The sequence below is a fragment of the Dermatophagoides farinae genome, chromosome 9 (genome assembly GCF_024713945.1).
Source record: "Dermatophagoides farinae isolate YC_2012a chromosome 9, ASM2471394v1, whole genome shotgun sequence".
NCBI lineage: Eukaryota > Metazoa > Arthropoda > Arachnida > Sarcoptiformes > Pyroglyphidae > Dermatophagoides > Dermatophagoides farinae.
Window position 1 is genome coordinate 2568349 of NC_134685.1, and position 16486 is coordinate 2584834.

Consider the following 16486-nt stretch of genomic DNA (forward strand, 5'->3'; position numbering starts at 1 on the left):
AAGAAAATTGAAACGGAAATTCAAATCAAAATATGACCAGAGATTAAAAAAAAAAACAACCGATCCACCAATCCATAGACCACACAATGACCGGAATTATCCAATGGCCAAATTTATCCAATCCAAAATGGATCTGTTTCCGTTTTAAGTTTTTTGGAAATGTGAATTTTTTTTTATTTTTTTTTCACCAAACACATCAAACAGATCACAACAACTGAATTCTTTCTTTCTTGTTGTTGTTGTTGTTGTTGTTGTCCACCATAAAAATCATTATCAACAACAACAACAACAACCGGCTTTCGAGGATGTGTAAAAACAAAAAACAAAAAAAAATATACAGGATTTATTCGCATTTTAAAATCCATTTAGATAATCATCATCTATGATTAATCAACCAAGTGGATGATGATGATGATGATGATGATAAGAACCTGCCCATTTAAATTGGTTAAAGTGAATGAATGAAAATTTCAATTCCGGTTTTTTTCTTAAAATTCGAAGTTACACCGTACTAGTAGTATAGTTCTTGCCAAAAAACTGGCTTTTTTTTTGCTCTTTGTAACATACACACACACACACACACGCACACATTTTGATGATCCATTTTGACCATTCATAACAAACAACGACAGCAACAGCAGCAGCAGCAGGATTGGCGGACATCCATCCATTATTATTATTGTTGTTGTTGTTGCCATTACCACTTCCATTGCCATGAATGAATGAATCTCTCTCTCTATTTCTCTGTGTTGCTTTTTATCTGAAGCTAGTTTTTTTTTCTTGCTTGTTGATCTGATGTTGATGTTGATGTTGATGATGGATCCAGCCTAAAAAGGCCCGTTTCTCTCTCTCTGTATGGTGTGCATTTTTAGCCATATTCATTCATTCATTCAATCAAACTTTTGTATGTTTTCATTTTGCGTGTTTTGTGATCATCATCATCATCATCATGCACAATACACACACACACACACACACACATGGATGATGTGTGAGGCGATTGAATTGTGAACCATTAGTTCCATAAGTTTTTTTTTATTATTGTGTATGTGTCTGTATAATTTCGAGTTCAGTTACCGATTCGACTTTGTCGGAATAAGTTTATCGTTTATGTGTGTGTGTGTGTCTTTCGTTTCGGTGGGTTTGAAGAAAAATATCGTGTGGATGATCATCTTTTTTTTTGTTCTGGATTATTTAATTCCACCGATTCAATTTCAATTTTAATTTAATTTGAAAATTTAAATCAGGAAAAACTATTGGTCTATTTTCATCCATGTGTGTACGTGTGTTGTGAAATTGAAATGCGCATTCTCAATTCGAATGGTTATGGTTTTTGTTTTTCTTGAAAATTCGAATCCAATGTCCTGCCACATATATTTCATTAGTTGTCGATCATCATCATCATTATTATTCACCAAGGCAACTGATTAATCCACATCCATTTGTTTTGTTAAAAATTTTCAGTGTGTGTGTTTGTGTGAATTATAATTATCCAAAATAAATGAATAATGATCCTGTCGTCACCATCGAAACCAGTAATTGTCCAACAACGATTCTATAATCAACAATCGAAACATCAAAATTTATTTCTCCTACTTTTGATCATCATTGACGACTGTTCGACGTGATAAATAAATCAAACAATCAACTTTTTTTGCGATCAATGTCTACGACAAATTTTCGTTTTTTGTTGTTAGAATAGGTAAGCAAAACTAATGATGATTGTATTCCGGTATTGACCATTATCATTGATGATGATGAAATGATTTAATGGATTTTGTTTTTTTTCTTTAAAATTCGATTATATCATCGAATCTTTTTTTTTTTGTTGTTGTTGTTGTCTCAAAACTCAGTCATGGCCATGACTTTATTTATTTATTATTATTATTATTATATTGACAAACACATATTAATCGATCAATCAACCAATCAATCAATGGAACGAGGAAAAAAAATTTCGATATATATTGCCCTAAAGATAAATAGGAAGAAGAAGAAGAAAAAAAAAGTTGTCAATACATTATTATCATCAACATTTGATCTGAAGGCCATTATATAATAAGTTTAAAAAATCTATTTCGACATTAACCAGCTATTAACACACACACACACACACACACACACATACATGACAAGTTCATTTCCTCTCTTCATGAAAAAGACACATTCGATTCGATTCGATTTGATTCGATTTTGTTGTTTTGGATTCATTTCACTGTTGTTGTTGTTGTTGTTCTGCTGTGTTTATGTTTTGATCTTAATTTTCTAAATGCCAAATTTTTTTTTTCTTTCTTCGAAACAATTTTTCAAAATAAAACTTCAAACACACACGCACACGCACTTACATAAACAGTGAAATTCAGATTCAGTGCAAAAAAGAAAAATCTGGTCTCTCTCTCGCTCTTATATAATGTGAATATTGTTTCCTTTTGGTTGATGACAGATTCTTGTTATTCTTGTCTACTTGTGAAACAAATATTTATATATATAAATATCCATCATTCATTGATGGTGGTCGGTTAAAAAAATTTTTTTTTCAAATTTCATAACACAAACACACACACATACACACAATAATCTCTATAAATAGGCAACAGATGGATTTTTGTTGTTGTTGTTGTTTGAAAAAAAAATTAAGCCCTCATCAACAACAACAAAAATCCTACAATGTAAACAGAAGAAGATGATGATGATGAAAAAAAAATCGTAAATCTAATTTGATTCACGTTCCATCATTGCATCATCATCATCAACCAAATTTTACAAGATGAGAAAATAATGCTCCATTGTGGATTGAATTGTGCAAAAAATAGACACACCATTATGGCCACCACCATCACCACCACCACCACATGATGCCTGCCTGTTTATTCCTGAATATCTTCTTATATCTAAATTTAACCAATCACACACACATACACACAAACAAATCCACACATTTAAAAGTCATCCGATTTATCATTATATAATAATAATAATGATAATAAAACATATGATGATGATGATGATGGCCACAGCCCCGTTAAAAAAATTTTTTTTTTTATATTCCCGGTTTCTGTGTAAAAAGGTTCGGTTTTTTTTTAAAAATTTTTCTCTGAGTGGTGGCCACACCCATCATATAAATGTTGATGATGATGATGATGATCTTGATATGATTGGCAAAAAATTTCAAAAATTCATTCCATCACACACACACACACCTTTGATTTGTTGTTGTTCATCATGTATATCAGTGTTTATCATTCATATGAGATAAAAAAAAGTACAATTGTGAAATGTACAAAACAATGGCTAGATATAACAAGATTTGATCAATCTTAAAGATATCAATCTTAATCTTAATCTTCTTTTTTTTCTGTTGGATATTTTGGTGTGTGTGTGTGCTGTGATCATATTTTATTCTTTAAAAACTTTTCACCATTCATTATCGATTGATTAATTAATTAAGATTAAGATTAACAACAACAAAAAAATGAAAATTACCATCCACATTTCCAATCCATTGATCATTACAAATCGATATCATTATTGTATTTGATCGACATAAAATGCCAATGAACCCTGATTGATCATCATCATCATTATTGATTATCCATAAAAAAAACCAAATTTTTAATTCTCATTTCTAGCATTCTGTGTGTGTGTGTCCAAATTGTCGTTCTATAATATGGACAATGTACATTCATGAATTCAAAAAAAAAAAAAAATAAAAAAATTTACGACCATTTCATTCACATATATATAGTCTAGACTTTTTATTCATTCATTCATTTTATTCATTCACATTGAATGTGACATTTCATTTTTTTTGGTTGTCAATTTGACAAATTTTTCTTTTTTCTTCTTCACTTGATGTGTGTGTGTGTGTAGTTTACTTTTGATTAACAAACAAACAAACAAAAAACTTTTTCACTTTACTTACTTACTCTCCATCTCTGTTTCTTTACTATTACGAATCCATCAAAAATAATCTATTTATCGGTTATCTACACATATATCTCACATTTTCAAAAAAAATTTTTTTTTTAAGTGTGTCGGCTTTCACAGACAACGTATACACGCGAATGTCACACGGATTTTCTTCTTTATTTTTTTTTTAATTTTTTTTTATCATATCGATGCAAATATCAACCAAGAGAAAAAAAAATTGATGGCAATGATCGTCATTTTTTTTCGCCATTCATTCATTCATATGTCACTATTTAGGACATTTATTTGAATGGTGGTTTGAGTGGAAAAAGCCATTTATATAAAATGAAAAAGATTAGCACCGAAATAAAGATGCTACTTGAATGAATTTTTTTTTTTGCTGTTGTTGTTGTTGTTGTTGATTGTCAAATCTATTCATCTATGAATGAATTGAATGTGAATCGGTGAATGAAAGATTTTGAAAAATTTTCTTTTTGACCGAAACCAATAGCTATCTAGACAGCAGCAACAACATAGGTCAACACATTTGAAATGGCCACAATTCATTTATACGAATTAATTTTTTTTGTTGTTGTTGTTCCACCACCAATTTAGTTCAATATTGCACAATCATCATCATCATGGTTGAATGTCATCATGTTTTTTTTTGTCATTTTAATTTGTATATGATGATGATATAGAGCTGACATTTACATTCAGTGTGTGTGTGTGTGGTGGAGATTTTTTTTTCATAATTAATATCCATCTATTAATCAAAGAGAATCTCATGCATTCGAAAAAAAATGCATGTGCATTATGAACAAAAGGTCAACAACAACAACAACTAAATATGAAAAGGTGAAAGTCAAAAACCATCACCACTACCCACCACCATCAATCCACATATACGGAATTTTTTTTCAATTCAATTCTCGTAATACACACACACACAACATCCTTTATTTTTTTTTGCCATCATCATCATCATCATCATCATCGTCATAATCGTAATGGGTAGTATACACCTTCATTCCACAATGATGCTTGTTCATAACTTTCAACAACAACAACAACAACAATTGTCGAAAAAAAATGTTGTTCATCATCATCATCATCATAAATTTATTCCAGGTTATATGGCCACCATCGTCATCATCACTTGATGTGATCATTGACATGACAGGATACATATTCAAACCTACCCATTTGGTTGGTTGATTTATCAAGTAAAGTAAAAAAAAAAAAAAAATATGATGCACTTGAACATTATTTTGTGGTTTGTGATGTGTGTGTGTGTGGGATATGCTATGATGGCCATAAATAATAACTACAAACCAACCAAACCAAACCAACCAACCAGCCAACCAATGGATGATGATGATGCAAGAAAAAAAAATATCAAGAGCATCACATAGGTCACAGGGTTAGGTCATTATTAACAACGATAACAATAGATTTATATCTCATATTTGTGTGTGTGTGTGTGTGTATGTATGTTGGGAGATATAGATAAACGGTGCAATGATTTTTGATTGATGATGAATACATGAGAGATAAAGTGTGTGTGTGAGTGAGGGTGGTTGATTCAAGATGATGATGATGATGATGATGATGATGATTATTGATGGTCATTGTCAAGTTCATTTAAATTTAGAGCATTTGTCTTATTTTGTTCTGTTTTTTTTTGTGATGAAAATTTTTTTTTCTCAACAACCAAGTTGAATGAAACTTTTTCTTGCTTTGTCCTGTGTTTTTTTTCCATAAAAAAAAATTTTCATTCATTACATTCTTCTGGTCAAAGAATTTCTCTTCACTTTGGTCAATTTTTTTTATTGGTTTTAATTATCAAATTCATTCGAATAACAGCAGCAACAACAACAACAATTGGCATTTGGCTACCAAAATGAATTCAGTTCAACATTTCAATTCAATTCAATTCTTCTAGATTTGATTTTTTTTTTTTTGTTTTCAAGAGTGGTTGGTGGTCGCTGTGTTGAGATATTTTTTTTTGTTGTTTTCATTTTATTATTATTATTCACGAATGTTAAAAAAAACCGGTCGCTTGATAGTATTAGTGGCAGTAGTAGTAATAGTAGTAGTAGTCATTTTTTTTATTATTACCCATCACTAGACATACCATAAAAGAAATAATACATCCTGGTAGTGATGCTGATGATGATGATCAGGTTCTCTGTATGTTAATCAACAGGTAACTCACCTGTGCATGGATGGTTGGTTGGTTGGATAAATGAATGAATAGAGTGAATTGAAACATTCAATAATAGATCAACAACAACAACAACAAAACTTGAACACAACCAACCAACCAACCAACCAACTGTCAAGAAAAAGCCGAACAACAACAACCAACAACAACAAAAAACAAGTCTTCATCCATAATAACAACAACAAGATATTATCATTTGAATTGAATTGTGAATTCTGAATGAATTGGTCTATTGGTTTGGTTTGGTTGGTTGGTTGGTAGATAGGTAGGTAGGAATATAGCCGATTGAACAAACTTTAAACTCTGTATATTCTCTATCCAAAGAGCAAGAGCAAGAGAGAGAGAGTGGGGGGTAAAACATCTAACATCTAGATTGACCTCTGAATCCATCCAAATGAAATGATTCGTATGGATGATCGCCAAGTTCGACAACGATGATGATGATGAAGATGATAACAAACAAAACACAGAGAGAGAGGGAAAAAAATCCGTAGGCGGATGTGCAAAATGGTTTTTTTTCTCTGCATCAAATATGATATGTTGTTTTTTTTTTCACCATGTGTAGAATGAGAGAATTGCTTTCAATTTTTTTTTCTTCTTCTTCGATGCAATTCAATGAATTGAACTTTGTGTGTGTGTGATAATAATAATTTAAAGGTGCGGCAAACACTATCCATTGATGATGATGATGTTGATGAATTTCGAGATTTTTTTTTATTTTTTTTTTTTGTTCATTCGTTCTTGTCCCCATAGTGTTCACATCATCATCATATTTTCAAGATAAATTAAAGTGTGTGTTGTGTGTTGAATTACCATGAAAAAATTTTTTTTCTGGTCCTGAAAAAGATAAGCGATGCACATGCAACACACACACACAGATAACAGATAAATGGATGTTTTTTTTTGTTTTGCTTGATTTACTGAACAAGAATTCCAAACATTTTTTCAATCAACAACAACAGGTTGTTGTTTTTTTCATTTATTTTTTTTAAATTCATTTCTACATGTGTATAAAAATTCTGGCAAATGAATTCTGGAATTTTTTTTTCTTGTTTCTTGATTTTGAAACAAATGAAAAATAGAAAAATTCTAAAGATGAAAATTGTCAACCAGAATTTGTGTTTATGTTCGGGTGTAACCCTTGTTTTGATTTTTTTTTTTGGTTTTGGTTTTGGAACATAAATTGTAAAAATGACCACACCTATTACCTGATAGTGTCATATATATGTAAATATATAAATGAAATTATAGCACCATGATGATATGATGAATTTATGGTTGCAATAACTAAGATCAAATAGAGATAGAATCCAGATTGATAATGATGATGACGCCCTTTAATTTTTTTTTATTTATTTCATTTCGGTAATTCATCAATTACCACTATAGGTAAAAAGATAATTTTTCATCTAATCGAATGGATGATTTGGTTAGGGTTGGTTACACATATATTCAATCTGAATTGCAATTGCAAAAAAAAACCAAATTGCATGTAACTAATGAAATCTATCCATCCTGTCTCCATCATCATCATTATTTCATCGTTTTCATTCAAAAAACGAGAAAAAAATAAACAAAAAAATGGGACAAACACACACACACACAACACCTGAACACCTGTCATCTATATTATTCATATATAAGTGTTAATGGAATCGAATCCGTATTTGAATATTCAAAATAAACAATTTTTTTTTTGTTTGGAGCCAAAAATAACGGCTTGTCATTTTTTTTCCATTGCTGCTGCTGCTTATTGATTCATTCAGTGAAATAAAAATAGCATCCCCCCTTGATGATGATGATGATGACCCATCCTTTTTCAACACTTCATGAGTGTGTATGTGACGTCAGCAGCAGCAGCAAAAAAAAAAAAAAAAAATGAAAAATGAAAAATCCGATAATGATGATGAGCGCCCATCATAATGATGGTAATCATTAGATTTAGATTCAGATATCTATTCGTCATCATTATGGTAAATACAAATTGAAAACTTTTTTTTTCTATTTTATTTTGATCAAAATACATCATCAGTGTATTTGTGACACCTTTTCACAAAAAAAAATGGCAAAATTGGATTAGTTTTCAAATAGACAAAATCAACACACACACACACACAGGTGTGTTTGTGTCTGTTCTGTTTTTTTTTTCATAACTTATTCATCATTATTATATCGGTGATGATGATGATGATGATAATAATAATGAAATTTGGTTCCTTCCAAATGATGACGATGACGACGACGATGATGATGATGATCATTATATAAATAGGATTGGTATGAATTATCAACAAACAAACAACAATGGCCAACAGATAAAAAAAAGAAGAATGTGTTTCTATTCGAATGTTTATGTTTTTTTTTGACCCAAACATTCAAAATTGACGACCAACCGACCGACCGATTCTTCATAACAAAAACAGCAAAAAAAAAAAAAAAAAAAATTTGATGATGACCATAATGGGCCGTATAGTGATGATTACTATGAATGAATGAATGAATGATGAGGATCCTATTCTGGTCTTTTATAATTTTTGTTGTTGTTGTTGTCGTTATCGTTGTTGTTGTTGTTGTTATATTTAATCTTAAATTACATTTGTTCGTGTGTTTGCTTGGAAAAACATATTGTGTGTATATATTGTGCGTCATTTATTATGATTGCTGTGTGTTGTTTATCGCTGACACACTTCAATTTTTTATATTATTGCACACAAATTGAAAATTGTTTACCAAAAATAAAAAAGTTCGGCTGTCATTTTTATTTCATCATCATGTCAAGGTGTCATGATGATGATGATGATGAGATAGGTGGTGACATAGTAGAACAACAAAAGGAATTATCTTTTGATGATGAAAATTGCCGGTACCTAATTTCGATTGTAGCCATTTGTTTGTTTGTTTGTTTGTTTGCATTGGGATTCTTCTTGATGATTCATCTCTTTATTTTAATGATAAAAAATTTAATCTAATGAAAAGTGGATATAAACACAAACAAACAGCGAACAGCGAACAGCAAACATTTAATTTGTTTGTTTTATGAATTATCGTCTATTAGGGCGCTCTGAAGAAAAAACCAATGGAATGACGCGTTTGTTTTTTTTGTTTTCTTTGTTGTTACCCACACAAACAAACAAATACCAGGAACTTTTGTCCACAATCGATTGTATCGATGTTTATCTTTATGTGTTTGAAAAAGTAAAATTCTTTTTAATTTTCTTTTTGCGGCCAAACAAAATGATATTGATTTTCGTGATTATTGATAAACAAAAAGAAACGATTTCTAATCGATTATAAAAATGGCCAATCGATTGATTCAATCAATATGATAATGTTTTAAATTCAATGTCAAACGAGATTTTCTAATGTTTTTTTATTTTTATTTTCATTTTCTTTTTTTTTAGATTTTTCTCTTTGATTCTTTCAAGAATACAACAAATCAAAACAAAAAATGAAGTCATTATTGATGTGGCCATCCATACAATTGATCATTGTTTTGATCATCATCATCATCATTGAAATTGTTGAATCACAATTAATGACCTGTCCACAGGTTTGTTCATGTATATGGCGTAATGGTAAACAAACGACAATATGTGAAAATCAAAATCTTATATCGATACCGAATCAAATATCACCATCAACACAGGTTTTAGATTTGAATCAAAATAATTTTCAAATATTACCATCGAAAGCATTTCAAGAACGTGGTTTGATTAATTTACAAAAATTATTTATACCAAAATGTAAACTTGGTGCCATTGCTGATGATGCATTCTATCAATTAACGAATCTAGTTGAATTGGATCTTTCTGATAATCTTCTTACACATGTACCAGTGAAAGCGTTGGCCAATGCAACAAATCTTCGACGACTATTATTGAACAATAATCATATTGCAACCATCACTTCGGAATCATTTGCTGCATTAAATAGTCTAAAATTTCTTAATCTTTCTGGCTGTAAAACACATACAATTGAAGCAAGAGCTTTTTATGGTCTACGTGATCTTGAATATCTTTATCTTCATGATAATCAATTAACAACATTACCATATGCAGTGGTTGCTGATTTACCTGCATTATATAGTTTTGAATTATATCGTAATCCATGGCAATGTAATTGTGAAATGCGTCCAACACGTGAATGGATGATTAGAAATAATGTTGGCCAATCAATACCAGCTACATGTGATCTACCTATAAGACTTTCTGGTCTTATGTGGAATTCATTGGATTTAGATGATTTTGCTTGTGAACCGGATATCATTACAACAACGGTCGAAGTAGCCAAAGTTGTTGGTAGTAATGCAACACTTTCATGTACTGTTAAAGGTATTCCTGAACCAAAAGTTTTCTGGTATATGGATCATGGTTATTATAATATATCATCACAACGATCACATAAATATCATTTATCGGAAGAAAGAACTGAAGGTACCGTTAATTCATTATTAACAATCATCGGTTTGGATATGAATGATGATGGTACATCTTTTATTTGTTCGGCTGAAAATCGTGCTGGTATCAAGAGTAAAAATTTCACTGTTTATGTTGTACCATCCGGTACATTTGGTGTACCATCCAATTGGTCTAAAGTTGAATTAGCTGGTGGTGTTCTTGGTCTTTTGATCACATTGGTATTGGCTTTTGTTGTCATTACATTGATATTGATACGTTCGAAACGATTTTCATTTTATGGTAATTCTACTAAATCCGATAATAATGGTGGTTCTGGTAATAATGATTCATTAGAAAAGAAAAATTCATTGAATAAAATATTTGGACAAAATGGTGCCGCTATTTATCCTTCATCTATAAATGGAACATTATCCACAACAACATATACCAATGGTACAACAATGCAACAACATGCACTTTCAATGCTTGGTCTAGATGGTATTGATAAAAAACCGGAAATATTTCTTAAACCGGATCTATTAGTACCGGGTAATTTTATGGATAATACAAAATCAAATTCACAAATAATGATTATGCCTACTACTACATCGCAAACAACTGCCACTGGTTATGAATTGAATCATTTTGGTTTCAATAACAACAACAACAACAACAACAATATTGGCCAACAGCCAGGTAAAGGAAATTTTTTGATAAACAAAAAAAAACTAACTATCATTTTCTAACTATAGGTCATCATTTAACATTTTCCAATGATGTTCTTAATGGTGGTGGCACTTCACATCAGGATACATTGTTTGTTACACAGGATTCTGGATATATGACAAATCCTGATCATCATCATCAACAACAACAGCAACAGATGTCTGGATTATATCGTGCCGTTATGGTTAATCCAACAACAGTCATTACTAATGGTGGTAGTGGTTGTGGATCAACAGCAACAATGACTTTATCATCATCAACAACAACAACTACAGCACCACAAACCAATTCAAGTACAATGACATACAATACATCGGCAACATCACCAATGAATGGAAATATTTTCAATGGTGGAAATAATAGTTCAACACCACCATCATTTATGTTATCATCAGCACCAAATTTATTGTATACAAATCAATATCTTAGTCAATTTGATCTGAATAATCAACAACAACAACAACAACAACAGAATCATCATCGTTTAGCAACACCACCGAATCATCAATTCTTTACACATCATTCACATCCACATCCACAACAACAGCAATTTATATCAAATACAAATAATAGACAAATTTCATCAAATCCATCACCATCACCATTATTAATATCAACATCATATGGCAATCCAGCATTTATTTCGGATTCAGCTGCATCAATAAATGGTTTTGTTTGTATGGATGATAATAATGGCAATGGAACAACCACAACAACAATGATGTATAATGATATTAATGGTGATGATGATGAAGTTTTTCGTACCAATATTATTAATCCATCAATATCGATATTGGAACCATTACCATTACAATTTCAACAATTACCAAGACAATCAACAACATTATTAACAAGTACAAGTAGACCAAATTTATTAACAATGGAAGAATCATTATATGGTATAAGACATACACCTATTAATCCAATACAACAACAACAACAACCATCATCATCATCATCATCATTTATAACAATGGCACCAATGCAAATGGCACCACCAGCACCAAATCATCATCAACAGCAGCAACAATCAATTTATGGTGTAACAACAGTTGGTAAATCTCGATGGCAAACAATGACACCAAATTATCCATTTCGGCAACAACAACAACAACAACAACCACAATTATCATCACAAATGACAGCAACAACATCATTATCAAATATTCGTTATAGTCCTGATGAAGGTTATGGTGAAGAATCAAGTACCGGTGGTAGTGCTGGTGTACAACATTCAACAGTTGGACAGCTACAAGGTACTGAAGTTTGAAAAATGAAGAGAACAAAAAATTTGTCCATCTAATTCTTCAGAATTGAATCTTAGTCAAAAAACAAAAAAAACAAAAAATTGCTGGTCAAAAATTTAAATTATTTCATCGTGTACATATATACAACCACACGATACATTGTACCATACATAACATATATTCATTTCATTGTATAAAAAGTACAAGTTCATTAAAAAAAATTCACACATACACACACACAAACATATTTACATATTGATATGTGGTATACCAATCAATCAATCAATATCGATTGGGTTAATTTTTTTTTGTTGTTGTAAATACATTCATTCATTCATTCATTTACATAAACACACACACACTGACAGACATTTTATATATATATCACGTTTATTTTCATGTGTTTGGTTTTTAATTTTTTTTTCCTCCCCATCACTATGTAGATACCATTATATTTTTTACATATTTATTGATTTGATCATCATCATCAATCGATAATGAAAATGAAAATTTTCAATAATAAAACATAATATTTTCAATTGAAATTGATAATAAAAAAAAAAAATTCTGATCATATCGATTGACTGACTTTATATAGTTGTGTTGTTTTTGGGATCGACTGGTTGTTGTTTTTTTTTTATTCAATATCCAATGTCATCAATATCAAACATCTGGTGTACATATTATTAGGTCACCTTGAATGAATTGAATCATTTTTATCATTATGATTGAACATCATGTTTCCAATCAAATCAATGGGTCCATCATTATTGGTCATCTATGTATTCTATAGGTATGAATTTTTTTTTTTTTTTTTTTTTTTTTGGTAAAACCAATTTTTTTTTTGTTCTGAATGAATGGAAAAAATCCTGAATGGAAATTTTTTGTGAAAAATATTTGCATACGTGATTTATATATGGATGAATGATAATGACCTTATCATCAATCAATTGATTGATTGATTGATTGATTGATTGTCTTCAAAAAAATTTTTTTTTTTAATCAATCAAATGGTTGATATTAGTTTTTTTTTTTTTTGGTAGATTCCCAAAAAAAGGATATCATTTGATTGTCGCATATTTTTCACAATTAACAAAAAAAAACAAAAAAATCAACGAGAATGGAAAGTAAGACACACACATACATTGAAAATTAATGACGACTACGAGTCCATTGATCTTATCATCCACCATTATGATGATGATGATGATGATGATTTTTGAACCCAATCACAAATCCAAATGACAATAAAAAAAAACAAACGGTAAATGACCATCATTGGCCTTGACTTCAATTCACCATCATCATCATCATCATCATTGCAGATAATTTTTTTTTGCATCCGTGTGTATGATAAGATAAAAAAAATTTTTTTTTTTTTTTTTGTTCCGCTTCCATTTCTTGTTTATCTTGCATTTGATTAAAAAAAAAAAATTTAATTTTCTCACAATCCAAAAAAAAATAGCTCAACTGGAATTTATTTCGGAAACATTTCCCGTTATATTGTTCGATTTCTTTCGAAAAAAAAATCTTGTAAATCACCTGCTGCTGCTGCTGCTACTGTCAAAATGAAAATGGTCAATCAAAGTGATAAAAATCATCGTTATTTTAAATTATTTCACATGTTCATATTATTCATTCATATGATATTGATAGTAAAATCATTTCATAGTTTCATTCATATATTATATAATCATCATGATGATGATGGTGATACTGTAATTGTGACGGAAAATTTCAAACCAATAACATTTTTTATATTTCGTATATATTTGATCATGTTTCATGTGGACAAATTCTATGTATACATAATGTTTCTATTATTTGGTCAACAATTATTCGAAATTTTATCACATCCATTATATAGAAAATTGGATCAATCATTTAAAACTGGTCGATTGATTGCCATTTCAATGATTATCTATAATTTAGCCATAAATTTCATTCTATTCATATTCATCATACCATCATCAATGAAAACAATGAAACATTGGAATATTTTATTCGATTTATCCATGGATTTTGTTGAACAAAATAATCATGATCAAATAATCATCATTATCACTATTTATATTGTTGTAATGACTAAAAATTATTTCAATCACATTATCGATTGGATTCAAACCAGTAAGTTGTGGTTTTTTTTTGTTATCATTTCAACATTGAAATTAACCTTGAAATACATTATTGGTTGGTTTCAATTTTAAAATCCTACTAATTGATAATTGATGAGATAACCAGAGAAAAAAAAATTAAGTATCACTTTAACATTTTGTAGCACACAAAATATGGGGGGGTCAATAACCGGCAAACAATTTACGAATCAGCAAATTATCGATGAATTAATTTTGTGTTCTTTTCTAATTCTTTTTTTTTACTAGCCGAAAATATAACCGTTGAATCCGTCATCAGAATCAAACCATTAATATATCATCTGATTAGAAATCTGGATCGATTCTATCGACTATCATCATATTGGTTAATGACAAAACAAATTGTCACCATAATATCGATAATATTCTCTTTCGTATATTTTACCTTGCCAGTAATCGATGACAGTATGAATATGATGAAAAATATTCTCATTTTTGATTTAATACGAAATTTTATATTGGAATTTATCTATTTTCACATTACTGGTCATTTGACGGAAATTTATGAAAAATTTTTCAATATTCTAATACAATTTTGTGTGCTGAAACCAAAATCAATTTTAATCGACAACAATGAACAACAATCGATTGATTTATCATCAACAATTTATGCAACAATTTTGGAACAACCACCATCATCATCACCATTTGTTAATGAATCCAAAATTGATCACGATTATTGTTTGGATCCAATTCGTATTGAATTATTTCAATTGAAATATTATAAAGAAAAAACAATACCAAAAATATTTTCATTCATACAATTACAACGTTCAATACATTTCAAATGTTTAGTTTTTTGCATAAATTTTGCCGTAATTCTTTTACAAACTGAACAAACTAATTATCAATGAATTTGGTCAAATCAAATTGATTCATTGATTCATTCATTCATTCATTCGATATTGCATTACACAAAGTCATCGAACCAACACTTTCAACAAAAAAAAACTAATGCATAGTATTAATGACCGATACTCGTACACGCACACTTGGTGACGACATCAACCAAAAAAAAAAGAAGTGAAATATAAAAAAAAATCGGGTTGATGGCCAATCGATCGATTGATTGATTGATTGATTTATAATTAAAATAAAAAAAAAATGTGGTTGTGGTTTTTTTTCCAATGTTTTCCATTGCTCTCAATGTACTTTATTGTTTGCAACAACAACAACAACAACAACAGCAACAACAACAAAATTTGCATCGTGCAACATCATCAATCATCATCATCATCAACATCATCATTATCACTAGCGTAATGGGCAAAAACATTGCCTAAAAATAACCTGAATCTTTGAAATTGATTGGTGAAAGCAAAAACAACCTCGAAATTTTTTTTTTTTGTAGATGAACGAATAAAATAAATAAACAAACAAAGTCAATGGACTAATGAAAGCAGTGAAAATAAGAAAACGCGAAAAGATTCGGATTCAACGGATTTATAAAAAAAAAAAAATTCATCATCTCAATCATTTATGTGTACGCGCAAATATGACCATCGACTAAATGAAAAAAAAACCAAAAAAAAAAAAAAAAAAAAAAAAGAAAAAGATTCTCATCATCATACCATTCATTCAATTGCACACACACTCGCCATCAAGTACACGTAAATAATACAGAAAAAAAATCGAATCAAGGATAATCTTGAGTTTTTTTTTGTGCAATTAGCACTGATCCGTTATCACTGATCCTGATTTGCTTTGTGTTTTTTTTTTTTTTTAAAGATCATTCTAGCCATGGTGGCATAGAGATAGATAAAACATGTGTGTGATCGAATGGCGCCAGAGATAGATAGAGAGAGAGAGAGAGATGGAGATAATTCA

The 16486-nt window shown here is 29.9% G+C and overlaps 2 protein-coding genes across 2 annotated transcripts; both read left to right on the forward strand.

Moving 5' to 3' along the window:
- Nucleotides 1-880: 880 nt before the first annotated feature.
- On the forward strand, nucleotides 881-13083 carry LOC124497576 (uncharacterized). Its single transcript, XM_047061243.2, has 3 exons — nucleotides 881-1702; nucleotides 9538-11229; nucleotides 11286-13083. The coding sequence occupies exons 2-3, from the start codon at nucleotides 9585-9587 to the stop codon at nucleotides 12527-12529; spliced, it is 2889 nt and encodes a 962-aa protein (XP_046917199.2). The 5' UTR covers nucleotides 881-1702; nucleotides 9538-9584; the 3' UTR covers nucleotides 12530-13083.
- A 120-nt stretch (nucleotides 13084-13203) lies between these two features.
- LOC124497577 (uncharacterized) lies at nucleotides 13204-15673 on the forward strand. The gene is made up of 2 exons (XM_075734148.1): nucleotides 13204-13299; nucleotides 14888-15673. The coding sequence occupies exons 1-2, from the start codon at nucleotides 13287-13289 to the stop codon at nucleotides 15511-15513; spliced, it is 639 nt and encodes a 212-aa protein (XP_075590263.1). The 5' UTR covers nucleotides 13204-13286; the 3' UTR covers nucleotides 15514-15673.
- The last annotated feature ends 813 nt before the right edge of the window (nucleotides 15674-16486 follow it).